This window comes from Somniosus microcephalus, chromosome 3 (genome assembly GCF_052327205.1).
Source record: "Somniosus microcephalus isolate GS21.2 chromosome 3, FLI_Smic_1.0, whole genome shotgun sequence".
Lineage (NCBI taxonomy): Eukaryota > Metazoa > Chordata > Chondrichthyes > Squaliformes > Somniosidae > Somniosus > Somniosus microcephalus.
Genome location: NC_140989.1, coordinates 175,444,771 through 175,471,332, shown reverse-complemented (window position 1 = coordinate 175,471,332; position 26,562 = coordinate 175,444,771). Strand labels below are relative to the sequence as shown.

Below are 26,562 nucleotides of genomic sequence, written 5' to 3'. Positions count from 1 at the left end.
TTCAGTTCCATTCGCAACTCCTCAGATAATGAAGCAGTCCATGACCGTATACAGCAAGACCTGGATGACATTCAGGTTTGGGCTGATAAGTGACAAGTAACATTCGTACCACGAGTGGCCTACTCCTACTCCTGTTTCTTATGTTCTAAGTGCCATAAATGACTATCTCTAACAAGTAAGAGTCTAAACACCGCCCCTTGACATTCAACGGGATTACCATCGCCGAATCCCCCACCATCAACATCCTGGGGGGTGGGGGGGGGTCACCATTGACCAGATACATAAATACTGTGGCAACAAGAGCAGGTCAGAGGCTGGGCATTCTGCAGCAAGTGTCTCACCTCCTGACTCCCCAAAGCCTTTCCACCATCTATAAGGCACATGTCAGGAGTGTGATGGAATACTCACCACTTGACTGGATGAATGTAGCTCCAACAACATTCAAGAAGCTTGACACCAGCCCGCTTGATTGGCACCCCATCCACCACCTTAAACATTCACTCCCTCCGCCACCGGCGTATCATAGCTGCAGTGTGTACCATCTACAAGATGCACTGCAGCAACTCGCCAAGGCTTCTTCGACAGCACCTCCCAAACCTGCGACCTCTACCACCTAGAAGGATAAGGGCAGCAGGCGCATGGGAGCACCACCACCTCCAAGTTCCCCTCCAAGTCACACACCATCCTGACTTGGAAATATATTGTCGTTCCTTCATCGTCGCTGGGTCAAAATCCTGGAACTCCCTCCCTAACAGCACTGTGGGAGTACCTTCACCACACAGACTGCAGCGGCTCAAGAAGGTGTCTCACCACCACCTTCTCGAGGGCAATTCAGGATGGGCAATAAATGCTGGCCTTGCCAGCGACGCCCACATCCCATGAACGACTGTTTAAAAATTAGTGCTTTTCATGACCTCAGGATGTTGTAAAGCGCTTCACAGCCAATGAAATACTTTTGAAGTGTCGTCACTGTTGTTATGTAGGAAAGGCGGCAGCCAATTTGCACACTGCAAGATCCCACAAATAGCAATGTGATATACGACCACATAATCTGTTTTTAGTGATATTGGTTGAGGGATAAATATTGGCCAGGACACTGGGGGGAACTCCCCTGTTCGTCTTCGAAAAAGTGCCATGGGATCTTTTACGCTCAGCTGAGAGAGCAGACGGGGCCTCGGTTTAATGTCTCATCAGAAAGATGGCACCTCTGACAGCGCAGCACTCTCTCAGTACTGCACTGGAGTGCCAGCCTAGATTATGTGCTTAAGTGGGACTTGAATCCACGACCTTCTGACTCAGAGGTGAGATTGCTGCCCGCTGAGCCACAGCATAGACCTATGTAATACCCATATGAATAAAAGCTCTAAGCCTATACTTAATAAAAACATACGTTGTACCTTCCAAAGAGAGCCAGACTGCTTGACTCTTACTCGTTTTGTATCTCTATAGCTCACTTGGAGTTTTCTGTCTGGAGGAGGGTGCGGTTTGAGAGTTCTGCTCTTAGACTTCCACCAGTGTCCCCCGCCCCGCCCCCCCCCCCCCCCCCCCGCGCCCCCGCACTCCCTTGACCAACTGCTAGGAGTTGTGCGACAGTGACTCGGAGATGCCACCTCCATCTGACTTTTTCCCCGCCCTTACAAGGAGAAATGGCCACTCCTGGTCCTTCTCCGTCCACCAGGCGAATCACCGGGCCTTCCACCACTACTGCCAACCATCGCCTGGCAGGCCCTGAGAGATGAGCGCCATGCCAAGGAATCAGTCTGGGTCTGAGACATTCGGGTGGAAAGAACACACTGGTACCAAATTCCTTTGTTTAACCTACATGTTTTATTTAACGGACTAAGGACGGAGGAATTTGGATGGAATTTGCTACCAAGCCCATTCCTAATGTTGCCCAGCGGGATTACAGCCTCACCTCGCATCTGATCACTCATAGAGGAGCAGAGAACTGCTTTGGACCCCCAGTTTACTGCTGTGTTTGAGTGGGTGGATGGAGTTTTCTGTAGCCGGTATTTGTATTCTTCAATTCCTGTGGGTGAAAATTGCAATATTTTGAGAATCGGTTACCCTGGCAACATTGTGTAAGCACAGTGCCTCAAATTACATTACAAATCAAACTGGACTACGCTCTGCTGACTGTGTGCAGCCCACCCCCATCAGCTTCCCTTGAGTTTTGCACCAACTTTTCCCAGTGTCAGTCGGCGGAACTTCCATCCGGTTTCTTTTTGCTGACACTGGTGGGAAGTCTTTCCCAGTGCCCAGAAGGAGGAGATCTGGTTGGATATTGTAGTACGTGCTGAGGGAGTGCTGCACTGTCGGAGGTGCCGTCTTTTGGATGAGACGTTAAACCGAGGCCCCGTCTGCTCTCTCGGGTGATAGCACTATTTCGAAGAAGAAGAGGAAAGTTCTCCCCGGAGCCCTGGACAATATTTATCCCTTAATCAACATCACTAAAAACATTATCTGGTCATTATCACGTTTCTATTTTTGGGATCTTGCTGTGTGTAAATTGGCTGCCGTGTTTCCTACATTACAACAGTGACTACACTCCAAAAAGTACTTTGTTAGCTGTGAAGCGCTTTGGAACATCCTGAGGTCGTGAAAGGCGCTGTATAAATTGCAGTTTTCTTTCTTCTCGACTCTGATTTGTTTGTTTTATTTCTCCCTCTGGGTTTGATCAGGATATGTAGGGCAAGATTGAAGAGTTTAATGTACCGTGTGTTTGTATTATCTATCTTACTAATTCATTTTGATTCTTTTTTTGTGATTTATAGGCTACTCAGAAAGGGGACCCGGTAACAGCCCTGAAACGGCAACTGGACGAGAAAGAGAAGCAGCTTGTGGCAGAACAGGAGGACTCCAGCGCTGCCAAGAACAAACTTCGGGAGGTCGGCAAGGTACGGTGTGGACTCCGCTCGCATTTTGATAGATAGTCTAGTCCTCTCCTCAAATCTCTCAAAAGACTATTTACTCCAACCTAGAAATGTTTATTCTGAGTCAGACTGGCTTGAAATTTGCTTTTTTTTTAAACTTTGTTTTTAATTTTTAAAATGTTCCATCGAATGATAAAGGTATAAAGAAAACTGTTTACTGAGCTCAAGTAAGCAAACATTCTCAGAACCTCGCACACACATATCGAGCCAAATATAGTGGTAGCTGTAAATCTGTAACTTGCTTTTCTCCTTTCACATCTGTTTCTATCCTGTTAATTCTGTTTTTCTCCTCCTTTTACTTTGCTGTCTCATTCCTCCTTTCACTGCAGTTTCTTTGCTTTCACTTGCTTTCCTCTCACCTCCTTAGCCTTTCCCCCCCTCTCTCTCTCCTCCACTTTTGTTTCTGTTAATTCTTCTCAGTTTTCCCTTTTCTCCTCTGCCTCTTTCTCTCCTGGTTATCTCTGCAGGATGCAGGCCCCTGCTAACAGTTGCCAGAAGTTTATCATCTGTTTTTCCCACTGCTTGCATCCTGCTCCTAATCTATGATACTTTAACAAGAATTTTCTTAGAGGGGTGTTTACAGCATTCTTTACAAGTGTCTTCATGCCCACCATCAAATCGGTACAAAATCGTTGTTTTGATCGGCGGTCGTTATATTCTACAAAATAAAAGCAATTAAAACTTTTTCCCAGTCTCCAGACAGGAAGAGGACAAGAGCTGAGGGGAGAACCTCGGAGGAAGGGGGCAGGAGCTGAGGGTAGAACCTCGGAGGAAGGGGGCAAGAGCTGAGGGTAGCACCTCGGAGGAAGAGGGCAGGAGCTGAGGGTAGCACCTCGGAGGAAGAGGGCAGGAGCTGAGGGTAGCACCTCGGAGGAAGAGGGCAGGAGCTGAGGGTAGCACCTCGGAGGAAGAGGGCAGGAGCTGAGGGTAGCACCTCGGAGGAAGAGGGCAGGAGCTGAGGGTAGCACCTCGGAGGAAGAGGGCAGGAGCTGAGGGTAGCACCTCGGAGGAAGAGGGCAGGAGCTGAGGGTAGCACCTCGGAGAAAGAGGACAAGAGCTGAGGGTAGCACCTAGGAGGAAGGGGGCAGGAGCTGAGGGTAGCACCTCGGAGGAAGGGGGCAAGAGCTGAGGGTAGCATCTCGGAGGAAGAGGGCAGGAGCTGAGGGTAGAAACTGTCTATTTTACTTGTCTGTACTATATATTTTTGAATTGCTCTTGTACCTTTCAGGAACTTGTAGCTGAAAAGGCCAAAGCCTCTGCCAGCGAGATGAAACTGAAGGAGCAGCTGACGGTGCGGGAGGAGGAGCTAAACGCCATGCAGACCCGGATGCAGGCCAGCTACCAGGACCAGGTTACTGAGACACAGCAGCTGCAGGCCAAGGTGACTAGTTACCTACTACCCCTTAACCCAGTTACTGCTCTAACACATCCTAGGTACCACACCACCCTCCCGTGTTAAGGCAAGATTGGCCCCGTCTCCCACGTGTTACATTGCAGCTCCTCGGCTGAAAGTAGCCCCGAGTTCGGAGCTCGTGCTGTTGGAGGAGCTGCTTCAGGAGACCATCTTCCAGAGTTCCCTCCAGAGGAAATGCCGTCGGCAAGGCAGAGAAGGCCACCGGTGCTGGCCGCCATTATGATTTTTCTTGCTGGCGGGCCGTGCCGTTTTCACACTGCTGAAGCCCCGCGGGGCGAGAGCTGAACGTGGCCTTTCGAATGGCCGAGGGTGAAGTGGAATTCTCCCAGGCCTCGTGCAGGCAGCCGATCACTCGCAGCCTTGGACCTCCATTGGAACCAGTATGGAGACTCCTCTCCCAAGGGTAGTGTGGGGTGGGGTGGGGGGGGGGGAAGGCACAGAATATGTGGAGGCAGTCGCGAAATATAAAGGGGAGCATTCAAATCCTTGGCGTGGATTTAGTACAGGTCCATACTGACCTCTTCGTCCTGCTGTGAGTGGGATCTTCCAGTTTGAAGTCTGCCAAAGTAGACTAGTAAATCGTAATGTAAAAGTTGGACATGCATGGGCTAGAGGAAGGGGCCTCATTGCTTGAGCTTATTTGGTCTAACCTGTTCCAAAATGTTGAGGAGCCTCTGCCGATGTCAGTGGGCGGCCCGACGTTGCGGTTTTTGTACATGCCTCTGGGTGCCAAGTGAAGATTGTGCAGGTATCTGCCCGTTCTCCCACAGGACCGAGTGTGTTTCACAGTCCGCAGGCGTGCTGTCAAAATACTGTAACTTTGTGATTGCTGTCACGTTCCTACACGCTCTCAGGGTTTCGAAGGAGAGACCACCGTCTTATTCGGTGTCTTTGGGGATGATGACATGGGTCATTTCACTCTAGGCCCCCAGAGTGATGAGTGAGGTGATTTGTTGAGGGGGTGGGGGGGGCGGCATGTGGAGAGCAGCCTCACCTTGAGAGTGGTGGAGAGGAAATCAAAACATAGGCCATTCAGCCCCCTCCAGCTTGTTCCGCCATTCAATTAGATCATGGCTGATCTGTATCTTAACTCCATCTACTTGCTTTGGTTTAATTTCCCTTAACACCCTTGCCTAGCAAAAATCTAACAATCTCAGTTTTGAAATTTTCAGTTGACCGAGCCTCAACAGCTTTTTGGGGAAGAGAGTTCCAGATTTCCACTGCCCATTGTGTGAAGAAGTGCTTCCTGACATCGCCCCTGAACGGTCTAGCTCTAATTTTAAGGTTCTGCCCCCTTGTTCTGGACTCTCCCAGCAGAGGAAATAGTTTCTCTCTATCTACCTTATCGAATCCTTTGATCATCTTAAACACTCCAATCAGATCACCCCTTAATCTTCTATATTCAAGGGAACACAAGCCCAGTCTATGCAACCTGTGCTCATAATGTAACCCTTTTAGCCCCGGTATCATTCTGGTGAAACTACACTGCACCCCCTCCAAGGCCAATAGATCCTTCCTGAGGTGCAGTGGCCAGAGCTAAACACAGTACTAACCAGAGCTTTATATAACTGCAAAGGGCAGGGGAAATCTAAGGGAGGGTCCCTTTATGCCAACTCTGGTCACGGGCAGCAATTACAAGAGCATGGGCAGAGGCTGCTTGTTCAGCCTCTTGATCTGGGGGTAGTGTGTGGCATAGGGAGGCAAATAGAGAGGATGGGGAGAAAATAATAAATGTCTTAGTTAAGCCCCCCCCCCTCCTAAATACTAATAGTCTCATTATTTTATTTCCCTCTTCTCCTTCCTATATTTGTTAATCCCTTTTTTCTCCCCACTCCCCTCCCCCCACACCATGGGTTCTTGCCTCCCTCACAACCCCATTCAGCTGGGCCACAGGTAAAGCTGCCACCACCTCCTCCGTGACTGCCACTGCTACTCTCTGCTTAGCCGACCTTGAGGGACAGCTCTTGCGGGGCGAGACAAACCTATGGCTTGGCTTTCCGTTCTAAAGGGTAAGACACGACTGCCAGTCAGCCCTCTCAGTGGACTGGTCAAAAACGAGTCGAGCTATAAAGAGGAACAGAAGAGCTCTTATACTTGGCCGCGTAACCACTGGGGTGTGAAGGGAGCATCTTAACAATAACAACAACAACTTATATTTATACAGCGCCTTTAAAGTAGTAAAACGTCCCAAGGCGTTTCATTAGAGCGTCAGTAAACAAAATTTGACACCGAGCCTCATGAGGTAATATTAGGACAGATGACCAAAAGCTTGGTCAAAGAGGTAGATTTTAAGGAGCGCCTTAAAAGGAGGAGAGATAGGTGGAGAGGTTTAGGGAGGGAATTCCAGAGCTGAAGGCATAGCCACCAATATGGAGCGATGAAATTCAGACGATGTGCAAGAAGCCAGAATTGGAGAAGCGCAGAGTTTTCAGAGGGTTGTTACAGAGATGGGGAAATGTAAGAAGTCACACAACACCAGGTTATAGTCCAACAGTTTTATTTGAAATCACAAGCTTTCGGAGCGCTGCTCCTTCGTCAGGTGAAGTGGAGAGATGCATAAAGACACAGCTTATATAGTCAGAGAATAATGCCAGATGATTACAGGTAATCTTTCCAACTGCCATTTATCACACCTCGGCAGAGAGATAATCACAGCAAGCAAAGGTGTGAATGGTGTCCAAACAGGTCAGTCAGGAAAACATTACATCAAAGAACAATGAAGTGGGGCCACAAGGGATCAAATGTTGCAGATGCTGGGGTCTGTATGAAAAACAAAAAACAGACAAAAAAACATTTTTTTTGCTGGAAATCACAGCAGGTCCGGCCGCATCTGTGTAGAGAGAACAAGCCAACAACGACTCGAGTCTGGATGACCCTACATCAGGTGGGGTTACATGTAGCGTGACATGAACCCAAGATCCCGGTTGAGGCCGTCCTCATGAGTGCGGAACTTGGCTATCAGTTTCTGCTCTACGATTTTGCGTTGTCGTGTGTCTCGAAGGCTGCCTTGGAGAATGCTTACCCGAAGATCGGAGGCTGAATGTCCTTGACTGCTGAAGTGTTCCCCGACTGGGAGGGAACAATCCTGCCTGGCGATTGTTGCGCGGTGTCCGTTCATCCGTTGTCGCAGTATCTGCATGGTCTCGCCGATGTACCATGCTCCGGGGCATCCTTTCCTGCAACGTATGAGGTAGACAACGTTGGCCGAGTCACATGAGTATGTACCATGTACCTGGTGGGTGGTGTCCTCACGTGTGATGATGGTATCTGTGTTGATGATCTGGCATGTCTTGCAGAGATTGCCGTGGCATGGTTGTGTGGTGTCGTGGTCGCTGTTCTCCTGAAAGCTGGGTAATTTGCTGCGAACGATGGTCTGTTTGAGGTTAGGCAGCTGTTTGAAGGCGAGTAGTGGAGGTGTGGGGATGGCCTTAGCGAGGTGTTCGTCATCATCGATGACATGTTGAAGGCTGCGAAGAACATGGCGTAGTTTCTCCGCTCCGGGGAAGTACTGGACGACGAAGTGTACTCTGTTGGTTGTGTCCCATGTTTGTCTTCTGAGGCGGTCTATGCGATTTTTTGCTGTGGCCCGTCGGAACTGTTGATCGACGAGTCGAGCGTCATATCCCGTTCTTACGAGGGCGTCTTTCAGCGTCTGTAGGTGTCCATCGCGTTCCTCCTCGTCTGAGCAGATCCTGTGTATTCGCAGGGCTTGTCCATAGGGGATGACTTCTTTAACGTGGTTAGGGTGGAAGCTGGAGAAGTGGAGCATCCTGAGGTTGTCCGTGGGTTTGCGGTAGAGTGAAGTGCTGAGGTGTCCGTCTTTGATGGAGATTTGTGTGTCCAAGAATGAAACCGATTCTGAGGAGTAGTCCATGGTGAGTTTGATGGTGGGATGGAACTTGTTGATGTTATCGTGTAGTCTTTTCAGTGATTCTTCGCCGTGGGTCCATAGGAAGAAAATGTCATCGATGTATCTGGTGTATAGTGTTGGTTGGAGGTCCTGTGCAGCGAAGAAGTCTCGCTCGAACTTGTGCATGAAGATGTTGGTGTATTGGGGTGCGAATTTGGTCCCCATGGCTGTTCCGTGTGTTTGGGTAAAGAACTGGTTGTCGAAGGTGAAGACATTGTGGTCAAGGATGAAGCGGATGAGTTGTAGGATGGCGTCTGGAGATTGGCTGTTGTTGGTGTTGAGTACTGAGGCTGTCGCAGCGATGCCGTCATCGTGGGGGACACTGGTGTCGCGTGCCGAGACGTCCATCGTGGCGAGGAGTGTTCCTGGTTCAACTGGTCCGTGGGTGCTGAGTTTCTGTAAGAAGTCTGTAGTGTCGCGACAGAAGCTGGGGGTTCCCTGTACGATGGGTTTCAGGATGCCCTCGACGTATCCAGAGACGTACACACGGCGAAGATTCACTGAAAAGACTACACGATAACATCAACAAGTTCCACCCCACCATCAAACTCACCATGGACTACTCCTCAGAATCGGTTTCATTCTTGGACACACGAATCTCCATCAAAGACGGACACCTCAGCACTTCACTCTACCGCAAACCCACGGACAACCTCAGAATGCTCCACTTCTCCAGCTTCCACCCTAACCACGTTAAAGAAGCCATCCCCTATGGACAAGCCCTGCGAATACACAGGATCTGCTCAGACGAGGAGGAACGCGATGGACACCTACAGACGCTGAAAGACGCCCTCGTAAGAACGGGATATGACGCTCGACTCGTCGATCGACAGTTCCGACGGGCCACAGCAAAAAATCGCATAGACCTCCTCAGAAGACAAACACGGGACACAACCAACAGAGTACCCTTCGTCGTCCAGTACTTACCCGGAGCGGAGAAACTACGCCATGTTCTTCGCAGCCTTCAACATGTCATCGATGACGACGAACACCTCGCTAAGGCCATCCCCACGCCTCCACTACTCGCCTTCAAACAGCCGCCTAACCTCAAACAGACCATTGTTCGCAGCAAATTACCCAGCTTTCAGGAGAACAGTGACCACGACACCACACAACCATGCCACGGCAATCTCTGCAAGACATGCCAGATCATCAACACAGATACCATCATCACACGTGAGGACACCACCCACCAGGTACATGGTACATACTCATGTGACTCGGCCAACGTTGTCTACCTCATACGTTGCAGGAAAGGATGCCCCGGAGCATGGTACATCGGCGAGACCATGCAGACACTGTGACAACGGATGAATGGACACCGCGCAACAATCGCCAGGCAGGTGTGTTCCCTCCCAGTCGGGGAACACTTCAGCAGTCAAGGACATTCAGCCTCCGATCTTCGAGACACACGACAACGCAAAATCGTAGAGCAGAAACTGATAGCCAAGTTCCGCACTCATGAGGATGGCCTCAACCGGGATCTTGGGTTCATGTCACGCTACATGTAACCCCACCTGATGTAGGGTCATCCAGACTCGAGTCGTCGTTGGCTTGTTCTCTCTACACAGATGCGGCCGGACCTGCTGTGATTTCCAGCAAAAAAAATGTTTTTTGTCTGTTTTTTGTTTTTCATACAGACCCCAGCATCTGCAACATTTGATCCCTTGTGGCCCCACCTCATTGTTCTTTGATGTAATGTTTTCCTGACTGACCTGTTTGGACACTATTCACACCTTTGATTGCTGTGATTATCTCTCTGCTGAGGTGTGATAAAGGGCAGTTAGAAAGATTACCTGTAATCATCTGACATTATTCTCTGACTATATAAGATGTGTCTTTATGCATCTCTCCACTTCACCTGACGAAGGAGCAGCGCTCTGAAAGCTTGTGATTTCAAATAAAACTGTTGGACTATAACCTGGTGTTGTGTGACTTCTTACATTTGTCCACCCCAGTCCAACACCGGCATCTCCACACCACAGAGATGGGGAGCAGCGAGGCCATGGAGGGATTTGAAAAGCAGGATGAGAATTTTAAATTTGAGGCGTAGCCAGTCTGGGAGCCAGTGTAGGTCCTGCGATAGTTCCAGATGACTGCAACTGGTGCGGGGGTGGGGCGGGTGTATGTGTAGGAGTTTTTTCTTTTGTCCCTTCAGTTAGTAGAAACTGTTTTTCTGGTAGGTTTGCCATAAGGATTATCTTATTTCACACCAGTGTGCGATATTCAAGAGCTGAGCAAGCGTCTCTGTGCGTGTGTGTGTGCGAAAAAAAACATTTAAGCCATCTCCGGGGAGTGCTGGTATTGTTTTTTGTTACTGATGGTAGAATGTTTCCATTGCAGATCCGAGGGCTCCAGGAGCAGCTGGAGAATGGGCCCACCGCCCAAATAGCACGTCTACAACAGGAGAACTCTATTTTAAGGGATGCCCTCAACCAGGCCACAAGTCAGACCGAAAGCAAGTAAGAATAGTTACGGTGCTCCAGCCAGTGCTGAGAACGCCTCCAATGCCATCGTTACAAAGACTCACAACCACAGAGTTTGCCAACTGCTGATCTCACAGAAGGGCTGGTACTGGGTTACTGGGTTGGATTGGCTGAGCTTGAGATCCACTAATACTGGGACGTGAGAGCTTGGAAGCGAATTGTCTTTGGAGGATAGTAGACCAGGGGATATGATGCCAGTGTGAGGATTGTGGAGGGGGGGTTAGACCAGGGGGAATGATGCCAGTGTGAGGATTGTGGGGGGGGTAGACCAGGGGGTATGATGCCAGTGTGAGGATTGTGGAGGGGGGGGGTTAGACCAGGGGGAATGATGCCAGTGTGAGGATTGTGGGGGGGGTAGACCAGGGGGTATGATGCCAGTGTGAGGATTGTGGAGGGGGGGTTAGACCAGGGGGAATGATGCCAGTGTGAGGATTGTGGGGGGGGTAGACCAGGGGGTATGATGCCAGTGTGAGGATTGTGGAGGGGGGGTTAGACCAGGGGGAATGATGCCAGTGTGAGGATTGTGGGGGGGGGGTAGACCAGGGGGTATGATGCCAGTGTGAGGATTGTGGAGGGGGGGGGTAGACCAGGGGGAATGATGCCAGTGTGAGGATTGTGGAGGGGGTAGACCAGGGGGAATGATGCCAGTGTGAGGATTGTGGAGGGGGGGTGGTAGACCAGGGGGAATGATGCCAGTGTGAGGATTGTGGAGGGGGGGCAGGGGGTATGATGCCAGTGTGAGGATTGGGGGGGGGGTGGTTGGAACAGGGGGAATGATGCCAGTGTGAAGATTCTGGAGGGGGGGGGACCAGGGGGAATGATGCCAGTGTGAGGATTGTGGAGGGGGGGACTAGGGGGAATGATGCCAATGTGAGGATTGTGGGGGGGGTGGTTTAGAGCAGGGGGAATGATGCCAGTGTGAGGATTGTGGAGGTTGGGGGGCTATACCAGGTTTACATAGGATTACCTAGAATATACAGCACAGAAACAGTCCATGCTGGCGTTTATGCTCCATTCCAGCCTCCTCCCATATTTCCTCATCTAAATCTATCAGCATAACCCTCTATTCCCTTCTCCCTCTTATGCTTATTTAGCCTCCCCTTAGAGATGGGCAATAAAAGATGGCCTTGCCAGCGACGCCCACATCCCAGAAATGAATTTAAAAATTTTTTTTTAATTCATCTGTACTATTTGCTTCAACCACTCCCTGTGGTAGCAAGTTCCACATTCTCACCACTCCCTGGGTAAAGAAGTTTCTTCTGAATTCCCTATTTGATTTCTTGGTGACTATCTTATATTGATGGCCTCTATTTTTGCTCTTTCCCACAAGTGGAAACATTCTCTCTGTATCCACTCTATCAAAACCTTTCATAATTTTAAAGACCTCTATTAGGTCACCCCTCAGTCTTCTCTTTTCAAGAGAAAAGAGGCCCAGCCCGTTCATCCTTTCCTGATATGTATACCCTCGCATTTATGGTATCATCCTTGTAAATCGTCTCTGCACCCTCTCCAGTGCCTCTATATCCTTTTTATAATATGGCGACCAGAACTGTACACAGTAATCCAAGTGTGGTCTAACCAAGGTTTGATACAAGTTTAGTATAACTTCACTAGTTTTCCATTTTATCCCTCTAGAAATAAACCCTAGTGCTTGGTTTGCTTTTTTATGGCCTTGTTAACCTGTGTCGATACTTTTAGTGATTTGTGTTCTTGTACTCCCAGATTCCTTTGCTCCTCTACCCCATTTAGATTCTTATTTTCCAAGTAATATGTGACCTCCTTATGTTTCTTACCAAAGTGTAATACCTCACGTTTATCTGTGTTGAATTTCACTTGCCAATTATATGCCCATTCTGCAAGTTTATTAATGTTTTCTTGTAATTTGTTGCAGTCCTCCTCAGTATTAACTATCCCCCCAAATTGGTGTTGTCTGCAAATTTAGAAATTATGTTTTTGATTCCAAAGTCTAAATCATTGATATAAATTGTGAACAGCAGTGGTCCCAGCACTGATCCTTGTGGAACACCACTACCCACCTTCTGCCACTCTGAATAGCTACCCTTTACTCCTACTCTCTGCTTTCTGTCTTGAAGCCAGCTAGCAATCCATTCTGCTACTTGTCCCCTGACTCTGCATTCCCTGACCTTATTTATTAGTCTATTATGTGGTACCTCATCGAAGACCTTTTGAAAATCTAGATAAATTACATTTACTGCATTACCATTCTCTCTGTTACCTCTTCAAAAAATTTCAATCAGGTTGGTCAAGCAAGACTTTCCCTTTTGAAATCCATGCTGACTATTTATTATTATATTTTTGGTTTCTAAATGTTCTTCTATTTTCTCCTTTAGTAGGGATTCCATTATTTTTCCTAGCACTGATATTAAGCTGACTGGTCTATAATTCCCTGGACATGTTCTATCCCCCTTCTTAAATATAGGTATTACGTTAGCTATCCGCCAGTCCTCTGGCACTACACCTTTTTTTAACGAGTTACTAAATATGTGTAGCAATGCCTCTGCTATCTCTTCCCTAGATTCTTTTAAAATGCATGAATGTAATCTGTCCGGACCAGGGGTTTTATCCTCTGAGTTTAATTAGTTTATTTAGTATATCTCCTCGTTTTATTTTAAATGCAGTTATCTCATTACTAATCTCATCATCCAACGTCATGTCCGCCTGTTCTATCTCCCTGGTAAATACTGAAGCAAAGTAATTATTTAATATCTCTGCCATCTCTCTATCGTTACCTGTGGTATTATCCTGTCCATCCCTTAGTGGCCCTATTCCCATCCTGATCTTTTTTTATTTACATGCCTGTAAAATATTTAACTATTTTGTTTTATGTTCCTTGATAATTTAATTTCATAGTTCCTCTTTGCTTTCCTAATTTTTTTTTTACTTCTCCCCTAATCTCTTCGTATTCTCTCTTGTCATGCTCTCCCTTGCTGCCCATGTACTTAATGTATGCCTCTTTCCTTACTCTCACGTTTTCCCTTATGGCTTTATTCATCCATGGTGTCTCATTGGTGTTTAGCTTGTTCTTGTTTTTTAGCGGAACATATTTTTCCTGGACTCTGCCGAACACCGTTTTAAATGTTTCCCATTTGAATGATGCCAGTGTGAGGATTGATTGTGGAGGTGGGGGGTAGACCAGGGGTTGGTTGAATAATACCAGGTTTGAGAATTTTGAATTCAGTTTTTTTTAAATCTGCAAATTAAAAGCTGGTGTCAGTAAAAGTGACTAGGGAGCTGTTGAATTGTCATAAAACTGGTTCACTCATGTCCTTTAGGGAAGAAAACCCACCTTCCTTACCCGTGACTTCAGTCCTACACCAATGTAGTTGGCTCTTAACTGCCCTCTGAAATGGTTCAGCAAGGCGTTGAGTCTTTTCAAACCACTTCTCAGGACAACTAGGGATGGGCAATAAATGCCACGACGCCCACATCCCGAGAATGAATAATTAAAAAAAAACATTGGCAGTAATGTGTGTGACTAACACTGGAAAATCGACGAAATCTGTCCCTGATTTCAGTCTTAACTTCTTGATAACTGCTGTAATGTATAAGCACAGCACCATATCCCCAAGAATAGGGCTGGTTCGGGTCAGACTTCCAATTTACACCTTGCCTGATTTTACACTCCATTGGCTTCAAATCGTTGGGTTACAATCAGGGCCTCTTGCCCATGTCTGTGTTGGTATGTGTGGGAGTGTCTGTGTGCGTGTGTGACCATATCTGTGATGTGTCCATGTGTCAGCATGTCGGCGTGTCTGTGTCAGTGTGCATCTTAGCTTGTGATGTGCACACAGTGTATCAGCAGTGTGACAGTGTGACAGCGTGTCTGTGTGTGTGTGTCAGTGTGTATCTTAGCTTGCGATGTGCACACAGTGGGCTGGATTTTGATTGAGGAGGCGTGTAGGAGGTGGGACTACAACTTTCGGGGTTGTAGTCCCGCCTCCATCGAATTGTGGCCAACCCATGCGATTTTCACTTGTTTGACCTTGTTGAGCTCGCCCAGCGGGCTCAGCGGGCCAATTAAGGGCCACCTGGCAACAGGTGACGTCACAGATTGACATTTCATCTGTCAAAAGCTTTTGACAGATGAAATATCAGCGTTTGACAGCTGTTTGAAGCTGTCAAACACTGACAATCTGTACTCCAAGTTAATTCCTTCCTCTCAGGCTGTTTTAGAGATCTCTCCATAACAGAAAGCTGAATGCTGCAACTTTTGACAGCTCGCGGCCATTCTGCTTTCTGTGCCGGTGAGATGAGGGACTCCCGAGACCTGAAGGAAGGAAGGCTGTAAAGGTAAATACACTTACCTCTGAACTCATGCACCCATCACTCACCTGAACACCGGACATCTCGAACGCTCCAAGCCCTTCAGCCTGACGGTCAGCCTCGCTAACTTGGCGCGGTTTGGAGCCGTCGGGAATCCCACACTTCAGCAATAAAAATAGGGATTCAGCTAAAAACTGCCTGTTAACTACCCGTTAACAGGCAGTTATTTGGCACTAATCCCCTTCCCGCCTCGGGGAGGCGGGTCCCAGCACAGGTCAGGTATCCGCCTCCTTTGAAACTGGCATGGGGGCGGGATGGGTTCGTGCCCCCCGATTTCGAGATTTTAACTCCGCACACGCCGCCACTCCCGCCTCCACGGCCCAATGAAAATCCTGCCCAGTGTGACAGTGTGTCTGTATGTGTATGTCAGTGTGTATCCTAACTTGCGATGTGCACACAGTGTATCAGCAGTGTGACAGTGTGTTGTGCTGGCATGGCCTGTTTTGATGTTGAATGTTTGCGGTGTGTGAGAACAAAGAGGACTGGCTGGCTGTCACAGACAGTGTTCAGGCCCCACTCTCTTGGATTATCTCGAAACGTCGGAGGATTAAGTCCAAACAAAAGGTTTTGGGAGGGGAAGAAAGTCTGTGCAACTTGAAATTATTATCAAAGATAAATACAATTAAATTGGGCCAGAAATTCGGGTCGGAGGTTTCCCGCAGGTGCAAGCCCCCGACCTGCACTTACATAGCGTGCCTGCCATTGTGCTGTGAGGCCGCGTGGGATTCCGATCCTGGGCCTCCTCCAGCTGCCCCTGGGATCACGTGGGCCATGGGGAGCCAATCGGAGAAGGTAATCTCTATTGATAGATTTGACAGGAAGACCTGTCAAATCTATGAATAGAGATCGGCCCCAAAACCTAAGTAAAACTTCAAATAATTTTTTTTTAAAAAATAACTATAAATTACATAAATTAACTATTATAAACAAAAATTTAAATTTTTGAAAAAATTAATTAAAGTTTTTAACGGGGCTAAAAATAAACTTGCGTTTCTTTAAAGTATTTTAAAATGATAAACCTGTGGAAAAAATGTTTTAATTTGACTTAATTAACCTCTTACCTTGTTAAAAGCAGGCCTTGCGACTGCTTTTTTCATGCGCAGCTGCTAGGGACTTACCCGCACGGAGAAAACTGTAAAAAAAAAAAATTAAAAAAAATCGGAAGTTCCAGGCGCACGTGCTGCCTTTCGGCGCACGCGTTTGACCTCCGAACTCCTTCCTTCAAGGGAACGGAAGTTCCGGTTTCCAGCACATGTGCAGTGCATGCACGAAACCGGCACTTTCGTTGGCCCTACGCGTGAGTACACAGCGCATACTCACCCGTGGGGACCTGAATTTTTGGCCCATTAGAAATACTCAGAGAGAAAGTTGATAATACACAGCAGACGGTCTATTGCCCAGCCAGACAGTTTAGACTGCCAATGCTCTCGGCCTACTGTACATGGTAGCTGGTTTGTTTCCAGACGTGTTTTTTTGCTTTGGGACTGAATCTATTCAACATTTGCCGTAGGCAGAATGCCGAGCTGGCTAAATTGCGGCAGGAGTGTGCCAAACTGAGCAAGGATCTGAGCGAGAAGTCAGAGTCCCTCCAGCAGGACGAGCAACAGAGGAAGGTGTTGGAAGGCAAGGTCAACAAGTACGAGCAGCAACTCACCCAGCTTCAGGTGAATGAGAGCAGATTCTCCCAACTCTGTCCGCCGCATAACGTGCAATTCCTACTCTTCATTCAGCATCTTGTGATTTTTTGCAGCCCCCCTCCCTCCCTCTCTCTCCCAACCTCCCCTTGTTTTTATTGTGCCCTCCCCAACTTAGCTGTCAGCTGTGGCTCAGTGGGTAGCACCTTCGTCTCTCAGTCAGAAGGTTGCGGGTTCAAGTCCCACTCCAGGGACTTGAGCACACAATCTAGGCTGACACTCCAGTGCAGTACTGAGGGAGTGTTGTACTGTCGGAGGTGCCGTCTTTCAGATGAGATGTTAAATCGAGGCCCTGCCTGCTCTCGCAGGTGGATGTAAAAGATCCCATGGCACTATTTGGAAGAAGAGCAGGGGAGTTCTCCCCTGTGTCCTAGCCAATATTTATCCCTCAACCAACATCACTAAAATAGATAATCTGGTTATTAATCTCATTGCTGTTTGTGAGAGCTTGCTGTGCACAAATTGGCTGCTGCGTTTCCCACGTTACAACAGTGACTACACTTCAAAAAGCACTTCATTGGCTGTAAAGCGCTTTGGCATGTCCCGAGGCTGTGAAAGTCGCTATATAAATGCAAGTCTTTCACCCCCCTCACCTGTTTTTGTTTAATTGTCCTCCCCAGCTCAGAGCCTACAAAACCAATTTTAGTATTACAGCCTCCCCACCCACCTTGACATCGGCTAACCCCAGGAATCAAAGTGGAAACGATCCCGGCCTACGTGGCTCAGTTCCATGCGATCACCAACTGAGCTCTCAGTGGGCCGCGCTTTGTAACTTCTAAAAGAAATGGTGCAGAACTTCGCTGTGGGTGGCGGAACTGGGGCCTCAGTGTTACAGCCATGCAGCTGACCCATCCTCCCGTCCCGCGTAGAGAGAACAACACAAACTGTGAGAGAGAGAGAGAAACACAAACTGGGGAGGGAGGGAGAGAGAGAAACACAAACTGGGGAGGGAGAGAGAGAAACACAAACTGGGGAGGGAGAGAGAGAGAGAAACACAAACTAGAGAGAGAGAGAGAGAGAGAGAAACACAAACTGGGGAGAGACAGAGAGAGAAACACAAACTAGGGAGAGAGAGAGAGAGAGAGAAACACAAACTAGGGAGAGAGAGAGAGAGAAACACAAACTGGGGAGGGAGAGAGAGAAACACAAACTGGGGAGAGAGAGAGAGAGAAACACAAACTGGGGAGGGAGGGAGAGAGAGAAACACAAACTGGGGAGAGAGAGAGAGAAACACAAACTGGGGAGAGAGAGAGAGAAACACAAACTGGGGAGAGACAGAGAGAGAAACACAAACTGGGGAGAGAGAGAGAGAGAGAGAGAGAAACACAAACTAGGGAGAGACAGAGAGAAACACAAACTAGGGAGAGAGAGAGAGAGAAACACAAACTGGGGAGAGAGAGAGAGAAACACAAACTGGGGAGAGAGAGAGAGAGAAACACAAACTGGGGAGAGAGAAACACAAACTAGGGAGAGACAGAGAGAGAAACACAAACTGGGGAGAGAGAGAGAGAGAAACACAAACTAGGGAGAGACAGAGAGAGAAACACAAACTAGGGAGAGAGAGAGAGAGAAACACAAACTGGGGAGAGAGAGAGAAACACAAACTGGGGAGCGAGAGAGAGAAACAAACTGGGGAGAGAGAGAGAGAGAGAAACACAAACTAGGGAGAGACAGAGAGAAACACAAACTAGGGAGAGAGAGAGAGAGAAACACAAACTGGGGAGAGAGAGAGAGAAACACAAACTGGGGAGAGAGAGAGAGAAACAAACTAGGGAGAGACAGAGAGAGAAACAAACTGGGGAGAGAGAGAGAGAAACACAAACTGGGGAGAGAGAGAGAGAGAAACACAAACTGGGGAGAGAGAGAGAGAGAAACACAAACTGGGGAGAGAGAGAAACACAAACTAGGGAGAGACAGAGAGAGAAACACAAACTGGGGAGAGAGAGAGAAACACAAACTAGGGAGAGACAGAGAGAGAAACACAAACTAGGGAGAGAGAGAGAGAGAAACACAAACTGAGAGAGAGAGAGAAACACAAACTGGGGAGAGAGAGAGAGAGAAACACAAACTGGGGAGAGAGAGAGAGAGAAACACAAACTAGGGAGAGACAGAGAGAGAAACACAAACTAGGGAGAGAGAGAGAGAGAAACACAAACTGGGGAGAGAGAGAGAGAGAAACACAAACTGGGGAGAGAGAGAGAGAGAAACACAAACTGGGGAGGAAGGGAGAGAGAAACACAAACTGGGGAGAGAGAGAGAGAAACACAAACTGGGGAGAGAGAGAGAGAGAGAAACACAAACTGGGGAGAGAGAGAAACACAAACTAGGGAGAGAGAGAGAGAAACACAAACTGGGGAGAGAGAGAGAGAAACACAAACTGGGGAGGAAGGGAGAGAGAGAAACACAAACGGGGAGAGGGAGAGAGAGAAACACAAACTGGGGAGAGACAGAGAGAGAAACACAAACTAGGGAGAGAGAGAGAGAAACACAAACTGGGGAGAGAGAGAGAGAAACACAAACTGGGGAGGAAGGGAGAGAGAGAAACACAAACGGGGAGAGGGAGAGAGAGAAACACAAACTGGGGAGAGAGAGAGAAACACAAACTGGGGAGAGAGAGAGAAACACAAACTGGGGAGGGAGAGAAACAAACTGGGGAGAGAGAGAGAGAGAAACACAAACTGGGGAGAGAGAGAGAGAGAAACACAAACGGGGAGAGGGAGAGAGAGAAACACAAACTGGGGGGAGACAGAGAGAGAAACACAAACTGGGGAGGGAGAGAGAGAAACACAAACGGGGAGAGGGAGAGAGAGAAACACAAACTGGGGAGAGAGAGAGAAACACAAACTGGGGAGAGAGAGAGAGAAACACAAACTGGGGAGAGAGAGAGAAGCACAAACTGGGGAGAGAGAGAGAGAAACACAAACTGGGGAGGGAGGGAGAGAAACACAAACTGGGGGGAGAGAGAGAAACACAAACTGGGGAGGGAGAGAGAGAAACACAAACTGGGGGGAGAGAGAGAAACACAAACTAGGGAGAGAGAGAGAAATGCAAACTGGGGAGGGAGAGAGAGAGAAACAAACTGGGGAGAGAGAGAGAGAGAGAAACACAAACTGGGGAGAGAGAGAGAGAGAAACACAAACTGGGGAGAGAGAGAGAGAAACACAAACGGGAGAGAGAGAGAAACAAACTGGGGAGGGAGAGAAACAAACTGGGGAGAGAGAGAGAGAGAAACACAAACTGGGGAGAGAGAGAGAAACACAAACTGGGGAGGGAGAGAGAGAAACACAAACTGGGGAGGGAGAGAGAGAAACACAAACTGGGGAGAGAGAGAGAGAGAGAGAGAAACACAAACTGGGGAGGGAGAGAGAAACACAAACTGGGGAGGGAGAGAGAGAGAAACAAACTGGGGAGGGAGAGAGAGAGAAACACAAACTGGGGAGAGAGAGAGAAACACAAACTGGGGAGAGAGAGAAACACAAACTGGGGAGGGAGAGAGAGAGAAACACAAACTGGGGAGGGAGAGAGAGAAACACAAACTGGGGAGAGAGAGAGAGAAACACAAACTGGGGAGAGAGAGAGAGAAACACAAACTGGGGAGAGAGAGAAACACAAACTGGGGAGAGAGAGAAACAAACTGGGGAGAGAGAGAGAGAAACAAACTGGGGAGAGAGAGAGAAACACAAACTGGGGAGGGAGAGAGAGAAACAAACTGGGGAGGGAGAGAGAGAAACACAAACTGGGGAGAGAGAGAGAGAAACACAAACTGGGGAGAGAGAGAGAGAAACACAAACTGGGGAGAGAGAGAGAAACACAAACTGGGGAGAGAGAGAGAGAAACACAAACTGGGGCGAGAGAGAGAGAGAAACACAAACTGGGGAGAGAGAGAAACACAAACTGGGGAGGGAGAGAGAGAAACACAAACGGAGAGAGAGAGAGAGAAACAAACTGGGGAGAGAGAGAGAAACACAAACTGGGGAGGGAGAGAGAGAAACACAAACGGGGAGAGGGAGAGAGAGAAACACAAACTGGGGAGGGAGAGAGAGAAACACAAACTGGGGAGAGAGAGAGAGAAACACAAACTGGGGAGAGAGAGAGAGAAACACAAACTGGGGAGGGAGAGAGAGAGAGAAACACAAACTGGGGAGGGAGAGAGAGAAACACAAACTGGGGAGAGAGAGAGAGAAACACAAACTGGGGAGAGAGAGAGAGAGAAACACAAACTGGGGAGAGAGAGAAACACAAACTGGGGAGGGAGAGAGAGAAACACAAACTGGGGAGAAAGAGAGAGAGAAACACAAACTGGGGAGAGAGAGAAACACAAACTGGGGAGGGAGAGTTTATGTCGGCCTGTGATGTCTGTTGTTGTATAATGTGTTTATTATGGGAGTCAGGCAGCTTTAGTACGTCTCCCTGAGGACTGGGCCTCACTGGGCTTCAGCGATGGGGTGTGGGAGTCAGTGAGCTGAATTAGGTTTGGTTTTGGTTTTATTTATTAATTTCATAACTTGCTCTGTATTGTGGGCAAATGTCGCATGTTCAAATGTCATGTGATTAAGCATCACGAGTGATGCTACATGATCGACTGCCATGTGAGCAAATGTCACATGATTAAATCTCCAGGAATACATCAAAGCAGGGTTGGCAACCCGACACAGAAAGGGTAGTGGAAATCTGGAATTCTCTGCCTCAAAATTTCAAACGGAGATCGATAGATTTTTGTTGGGTGAGGGTATTAAGGGATACGGAGCCAAGGTGGGTAAGTGGAGTTGAGATACAGATCAGCCATGATCTAATCGAATGGTGGAACAGACTGAAGGGGCTGAATGGCCTGCTCCTGTTCCTGTGCCTTAGCCTTGCCTGTACCAGCGTCTGCTAGCAATGGCACTGATCACTCTCCCAGTTTACTGAAACTGTTGCTCTTGATTTACCTTTGCGCTCTCTTGCAGTCGAGTCAGCAGGAAACGGAGAGCACGTTACAGAAACGACTTGATGATGTCAGTGAGGAGCTTCGCAAGTCCCAGAGCAGCTATTCTGGCCTGCTCACAGAAACCGAGAAAATGAGAGGGGAACAGCGCTCCACTCTCAATAGCTTCACCGGTGAGTCTGTAGATCGTGAGCAGGAGGGTTCAGTTCAGGGGGAATCGTTTTGTGGGAGATGCGGTGGAAGCCGCTTAATCAGACATCTCGATGGAAACCAATTCATCCCTCATAAAAAAATTAAAAAAATTCTCGCATCTAACGGAATTCACAGCTGACTGTTCCATCTGCAGTCTCCCCCAAACTACCCGCCTCGCAGCCAGCTGGGAGATTCCCAACACTTTTCCATCAGTGTGCAGCTGGTAGCTCGGGGAGATCACAAGCACAGCAGTCTTGCAGCTTACCTCTGTGATTCCGTGGCTGATTGTGGGCCTTTATCTCATTGCGGGTTGGAATACAAAGGGGAGGAAGTGATGCTTCAGTTGTACGGAATCTCGCTCAGATCCCATCTGGAGCACTGCGATCAGTTTTGGGCACCGCAACTCAGGAAAGATGTGTCGGCCTTGGTGGGGGTACAGCACTATTCACCAGAATTGTATCGGGGCTAAAAGGGTTAAATTATGAGGATAGGTCAACGTTATGCGTGGATAACGTCAACAGAAGAGTAGGATCCAAGTAGGTGTTAATGACCAGCTAATCATTTTCTTAGTGTTGTTGATTGAGGGCTAACTATTGGCCAGGACACCGGGGATAACTACCCTGCTCATCTTCAAAATAGTGCCATGAGATCTTTTACATCCACCCGAGACGGCACCTCCGACAGTGCAGCACACCCTCAGCACTGCACTGGAGTGTCAGCCTAGATTGTTGTGCTCAAGTCCCTGGAGCAAGAGAAGGAGGCCTCCTCTAAGGCCTCTGCCCCTGACTCTCTCTCTCTGAGATGCGTGCTAGGAGTGTGTGCCCAATAGCTCACGCTGTCCTGTTTTTTTAACTCATCCAAGCTGGTTTCTTTTTTCATCCTAATTTTCCCTCTTAAAATAAAAAAGAAATAAAGCCTGTTTTGTGGGCAGTTGTCAGCCTAGCTTTGTGGGCTCAAGTCCCGGGAGTGGGACTTGAACCCACAACCTTCTGACTCCGAGGCGAGACTAACGGCTGACACCATAGTTAGGAGCAACAAGAGAGAGTTGCTCACAGACCATGAGGTTCTGGTGGTGTGGAAAGGGGTGAGATATTCAGTTTAAATTTTAAGTTTGTTCTTTAGGGATAATATTCCGGTTTTCCCTTTGCCCACTGGGCACCGATCAGGGACTCGGGAATGCACGACACGGGATTTTCCAACCAGTGGCTGGCAACACAGAGTTGGACCATTCATCCCTCAGGCCGGCCCTCAGCTTCCTTTGGTTTTCTGTGGATGTTGAATGTTTTGTGCGTGTTTGAACGAAGCGTTTGAACAACGGTCTCGCGCGACGTAAAGTACGTTAATGTGACACTTTTCCCTGCTCTATTTGGCTGCAGATCTTCAGGCTAAAATGGTGTCGGCAGAGGCTGAGCTGAAGAGCAAAGCGGAGGAGCTGGAGGAGCTGCGCGCTCAGCTGACGGAGGCCGTGTCTGAGAAAGGACGGCTGGAGGAGAGAATCAAGTCAATCGAGGCGCTGCTTGAGGCTGGTCAGAATAAAGAGATGGAGAAAGAACATACAGTTCAGGTGAGGTGCCCACCACCGACAGATCTTACCCTGCAGCTAACTTTTTTGAAAGTTAAGGAAAGAAAAAACTTGCATTTCTATAGCGCCTTTCACGACCTCAGGACATCCCCAAGTGCTTTACAGCCAATGAAGTACTTTTGAAGTGTAGTCACTGTTGTAATGTAGGAAACCCGGCAGCCAAATTGTGCACAGCAAGCGCCCACAAACAGCAATGTGATAGTGACCAGATAATCGCCTTTAGTGATGTTGCGTAAGGGAAAAAAGTTGGATACCAGGGAGAACTCCCCTGCTCCTCTTCAAAATAGTGCTGTAGGATCTTTTACATCCACCTGAGAGAGCAGAAGACAGGGCTTCAGTTTAACGTCTCATCCGAAAGACGGCACCTCCGACAGTGCAGCGCTCCCTCAGCACTGCACTGGAGTGTCAGCCTAGATTATGTGCTCAAGTCCCTGGAGCAAGAGACGGAGGCCTCCTCTAAGGCCTCCGCCCCTGACTCTCTCTCTCTGAGATGCATGCTGGGAGTGTGTGCCCAATAGCTCACGCTGTCCTGTTTTTTTAACTCATCCAAGCTGGTTTCTTTTTTCATCTTAATTTTCCCTCTTAAAATAAAAAAGAAATAAAGCCTGTTTTGTGGGCGGTTGACGATTTTCTCATCGTGGCTGTTGGCCCACAGCAGGCCAAGGTCCGGAAAATGACTTGTGTCCAAAATGCTGAGAGAAGGGGTGAAAGTGAAGAAAGGGAGGATTGCATTGAAATAATGGGAATAGCTTGGACTGGGGAATTGCACCAGTGGCAGCGGCAAGTTAACCCAAAACTCAGTCTGTTCTGAAAAATGACTTCAACACCATATCAACTTCCACCTTAATACATGGGGCTGTGCCGGCTGAAAGGGAGGCTTGTGAAAGGATCTATTTAGCAAAATGATTGTACCTAAACCTGCTTCAATTTCTTTGAACTTTCCAGGCCACACAAAAAGTAGAACTAGAACAGCTGGGGAACAGGTAAGGTACTGTTTCAAAAGCATGCGAGTGACTGATTGCATGTGTGTGTGTGAGCGAGGGTGTGTGTGAGCGAGGGTGTGTGTGTGTGTGTGTGAGCGAGGGTGTGTGTGTGTGAGAGCGAGGGTGTGTGTGAGCAAGGGTGTGTGTGTGTGAGCGAGGGTGCGTGTGAGCGAGGGTGTGTGTGAGCGAGTGTGTGTGTGTGAGAGCGAGGGTGTGTGTGTGTGAGCGAGGGTGTGTGTGTGAACGAGGGTGTGTGTGAGCGAGTGTGTGTGTGTGTGTGTGTGTGAGCGAGGGTGTGTGTGAGCGAGGGTGTGTGTGTGAGAGCGAGGGTGTGTGTGTGTGAGCGAGGGTGTGTGTGTGAGAGCGAGGGGGTGTGTGTGTGAGCGAGGGTGTGTGTGAGCGAGGGTGTGTGTGAGCGAGGGTGTGTGTGAGCGAGTGTGTGTGTGTGTGTGTGAGAGCGAGGGTGTGTGTGTGAGAGCGAGGGTGTGTGTGTGTGAGCGAGGGTGTGTGTGTGAGAGCGAGGGTGTGTGTGAGAGCGAGGGTGTGTGTGAGAGCGAGGGTGTGTGTGAGAGCGAGGGTGTGTGTGAGCGAGTGTGTGTGAGCGAGTGTGTGTGAGCGAGTGTGTGTGTGTGTGTGTGTGTGAGCGAGTGTGTGTGTGTGAGAGCGAGGGTGTGTGTGTGTGAGCGAGGGTGTGTGAGCGAGTGTGTGTGTGTGTGTGTGAGAGCGAGGGTGTGTGTGAGAGCGAGGGTGTGTGTGTGTGAGCGAGGGTGTGTGAGCGAGTGTGTGTGTGTGTGTGAGAGCGAGGGTGTGTGTGTGAGAGCGAGGGTGTGTGTGTGAGAGCGAGGGTGTGTGTGTGAGAGCGAGGGGGTGTGTGTGAGAGCGAGGGGGTGTGTGTGTGAGCGAGGGTGTGTGTGTGAGCGAGGGTGTGTGTGAGCGAGGGTGTGTGAGCGAGTGTGAGGGTGTGTGTGAGCGAGGGTGTGTGTGTGTGTGAGCGAGGGTGTGTGTGTGAGCGAGTGTGTGTGTGTGAGCGAGGGGGTGTGTGTGTGAGCGAGGGGGTGTGTGTGAGAGCGAGGGTGTGTGTGTGTGAGCGAGGGTGTGTGTGTGAGCGAGGGTGTGTGTGTGAGAGCGAGGGTGTGTGTGTGAGAGCGAGGGTGTGTGTGAGAGCGAGGGTGTGTGTGAGAGCGAGGGTGTGTGTGTGAGAGCGAGGGTGTGTGTGTGAGAGCGAGGGTGTGTGTGTGAGAGCGAGGGTGTGTGTGTGTGAGCGAGTGTGTGTGTGTGAGAGCGAGGGTGTGTGTGTGTGAGCGAGGGTGTGTGAGCGAGTGTGTGTGTGTGTGTGTGAGAGCGAGGGTGTGTGTGAGAGCGAGGGTGTGTGTGTGTGAGCGAGGGTGTGTGAGCGAGTGTGTGTGTGTGTGTGAGAGCGAGGGTGTGTGTGTGAGAGCGAGGGTGTGTGTGTGAGAGCGAGGGTGTGTGTGTGAGAGCGAGGGGGTGTGTGTGAGAGCGAGGGGGTGTGTGTGTGAGCGAGGGTGTGTGTGTGAGCGAGGGTGTGTGTGAGCGAGGGTGTGTGAGCGAGTGTGAGGGTGTGTGTGAGCGAGGGTGTGTGTGTGTGTGAGCGAGGGTGTGTGTGTGAGCGAGTGTGTGTGTGTGAGCGAGGGGGTGTGTGTGTGAGCGAGGGGGTGTGTGTGAGAGCGAGGGTGTGTGTGTGTGAGCGAGGGTGTGTGTGTGAGCGAGGGTGTGTGTGTGAGAGCGAGGGTGTGTGTGTGAGAGCGAGGGTGTGTGTGAGAGCGAGGGTGTGTGTGAGAGCGAGGGTGTGTGTGTGAGAGCGAGGGTGTGTGTGTGAGAGCGAGGGTGTGTGTGTGAGAGCGAGGGTGTGTGTGTGAGAGCGAGGGGGTGTGTGAGAGCGAGGGTGTGTGTGTGAGCGAGGGGGTGTGTGTGAGAGCGAGGGTGTGTGTGAGAGCGAGGGTGTGTGTGAGAGCGAGGGTGTGTGTGAGAGCGAGGGTGTGTGTGTGTGAGCGAGGGTGTGTGTGTGTGAGCGAGGGTGTGTGTGTGAGCGAGGGTGTGTGTGTGTGAGCGAGGGTGTGTGTGTGAGCGAGGGTGTGTGTG

General features: G+C 49.2%; 1 protein-coding gene across 3 annotated transcripts in view; it reads left to right on the top strand.

The window, feature by feature from the left end:
* The window catches only part of LOC147121593 (ribosome-binding protein 1-like), a 241,499-nt gene that overhangs the window by 12,571 nt on the left and 202,366 nt on the right, over positions 1 to 26,562 (top strand). For all 3 annotated transcript variants that reach the window (XM_085981956.1, XM_085981957.1, XM_085981955.1), the window contains exons 2-8: positions 2,775 to 2,897; positions 4,162 to 4,314; positions 10,601 to 10,719; positions 16,598 to 16,751; positions 21,728 to 21,878; positions 23,274 to 23,461; positions 24,425 to 24,462. In XM_085981956.1, coding sequence (XP_085838082.1) covers positions 2,775 to 2,897; positions 4,162 to 4,314; positions 10,601 to 10,719; positions 16,598 to 16,751; positions 21,728 to 21,878; positions 23,274 to 23,461; positions 24,425 to 24,462 — 926 coding nt within the window. The remainder of the gene's footprint in view (positions 1 to 2,774; positions 2,898 to 4,161; positions 4,315 to 10,600; positions 10,720 to 16,597; positions 16,752 to 21,727; positions 21,879 to 23,273; positions 23,462 to 24,424; positions 24,463 to 26,562) is intronic.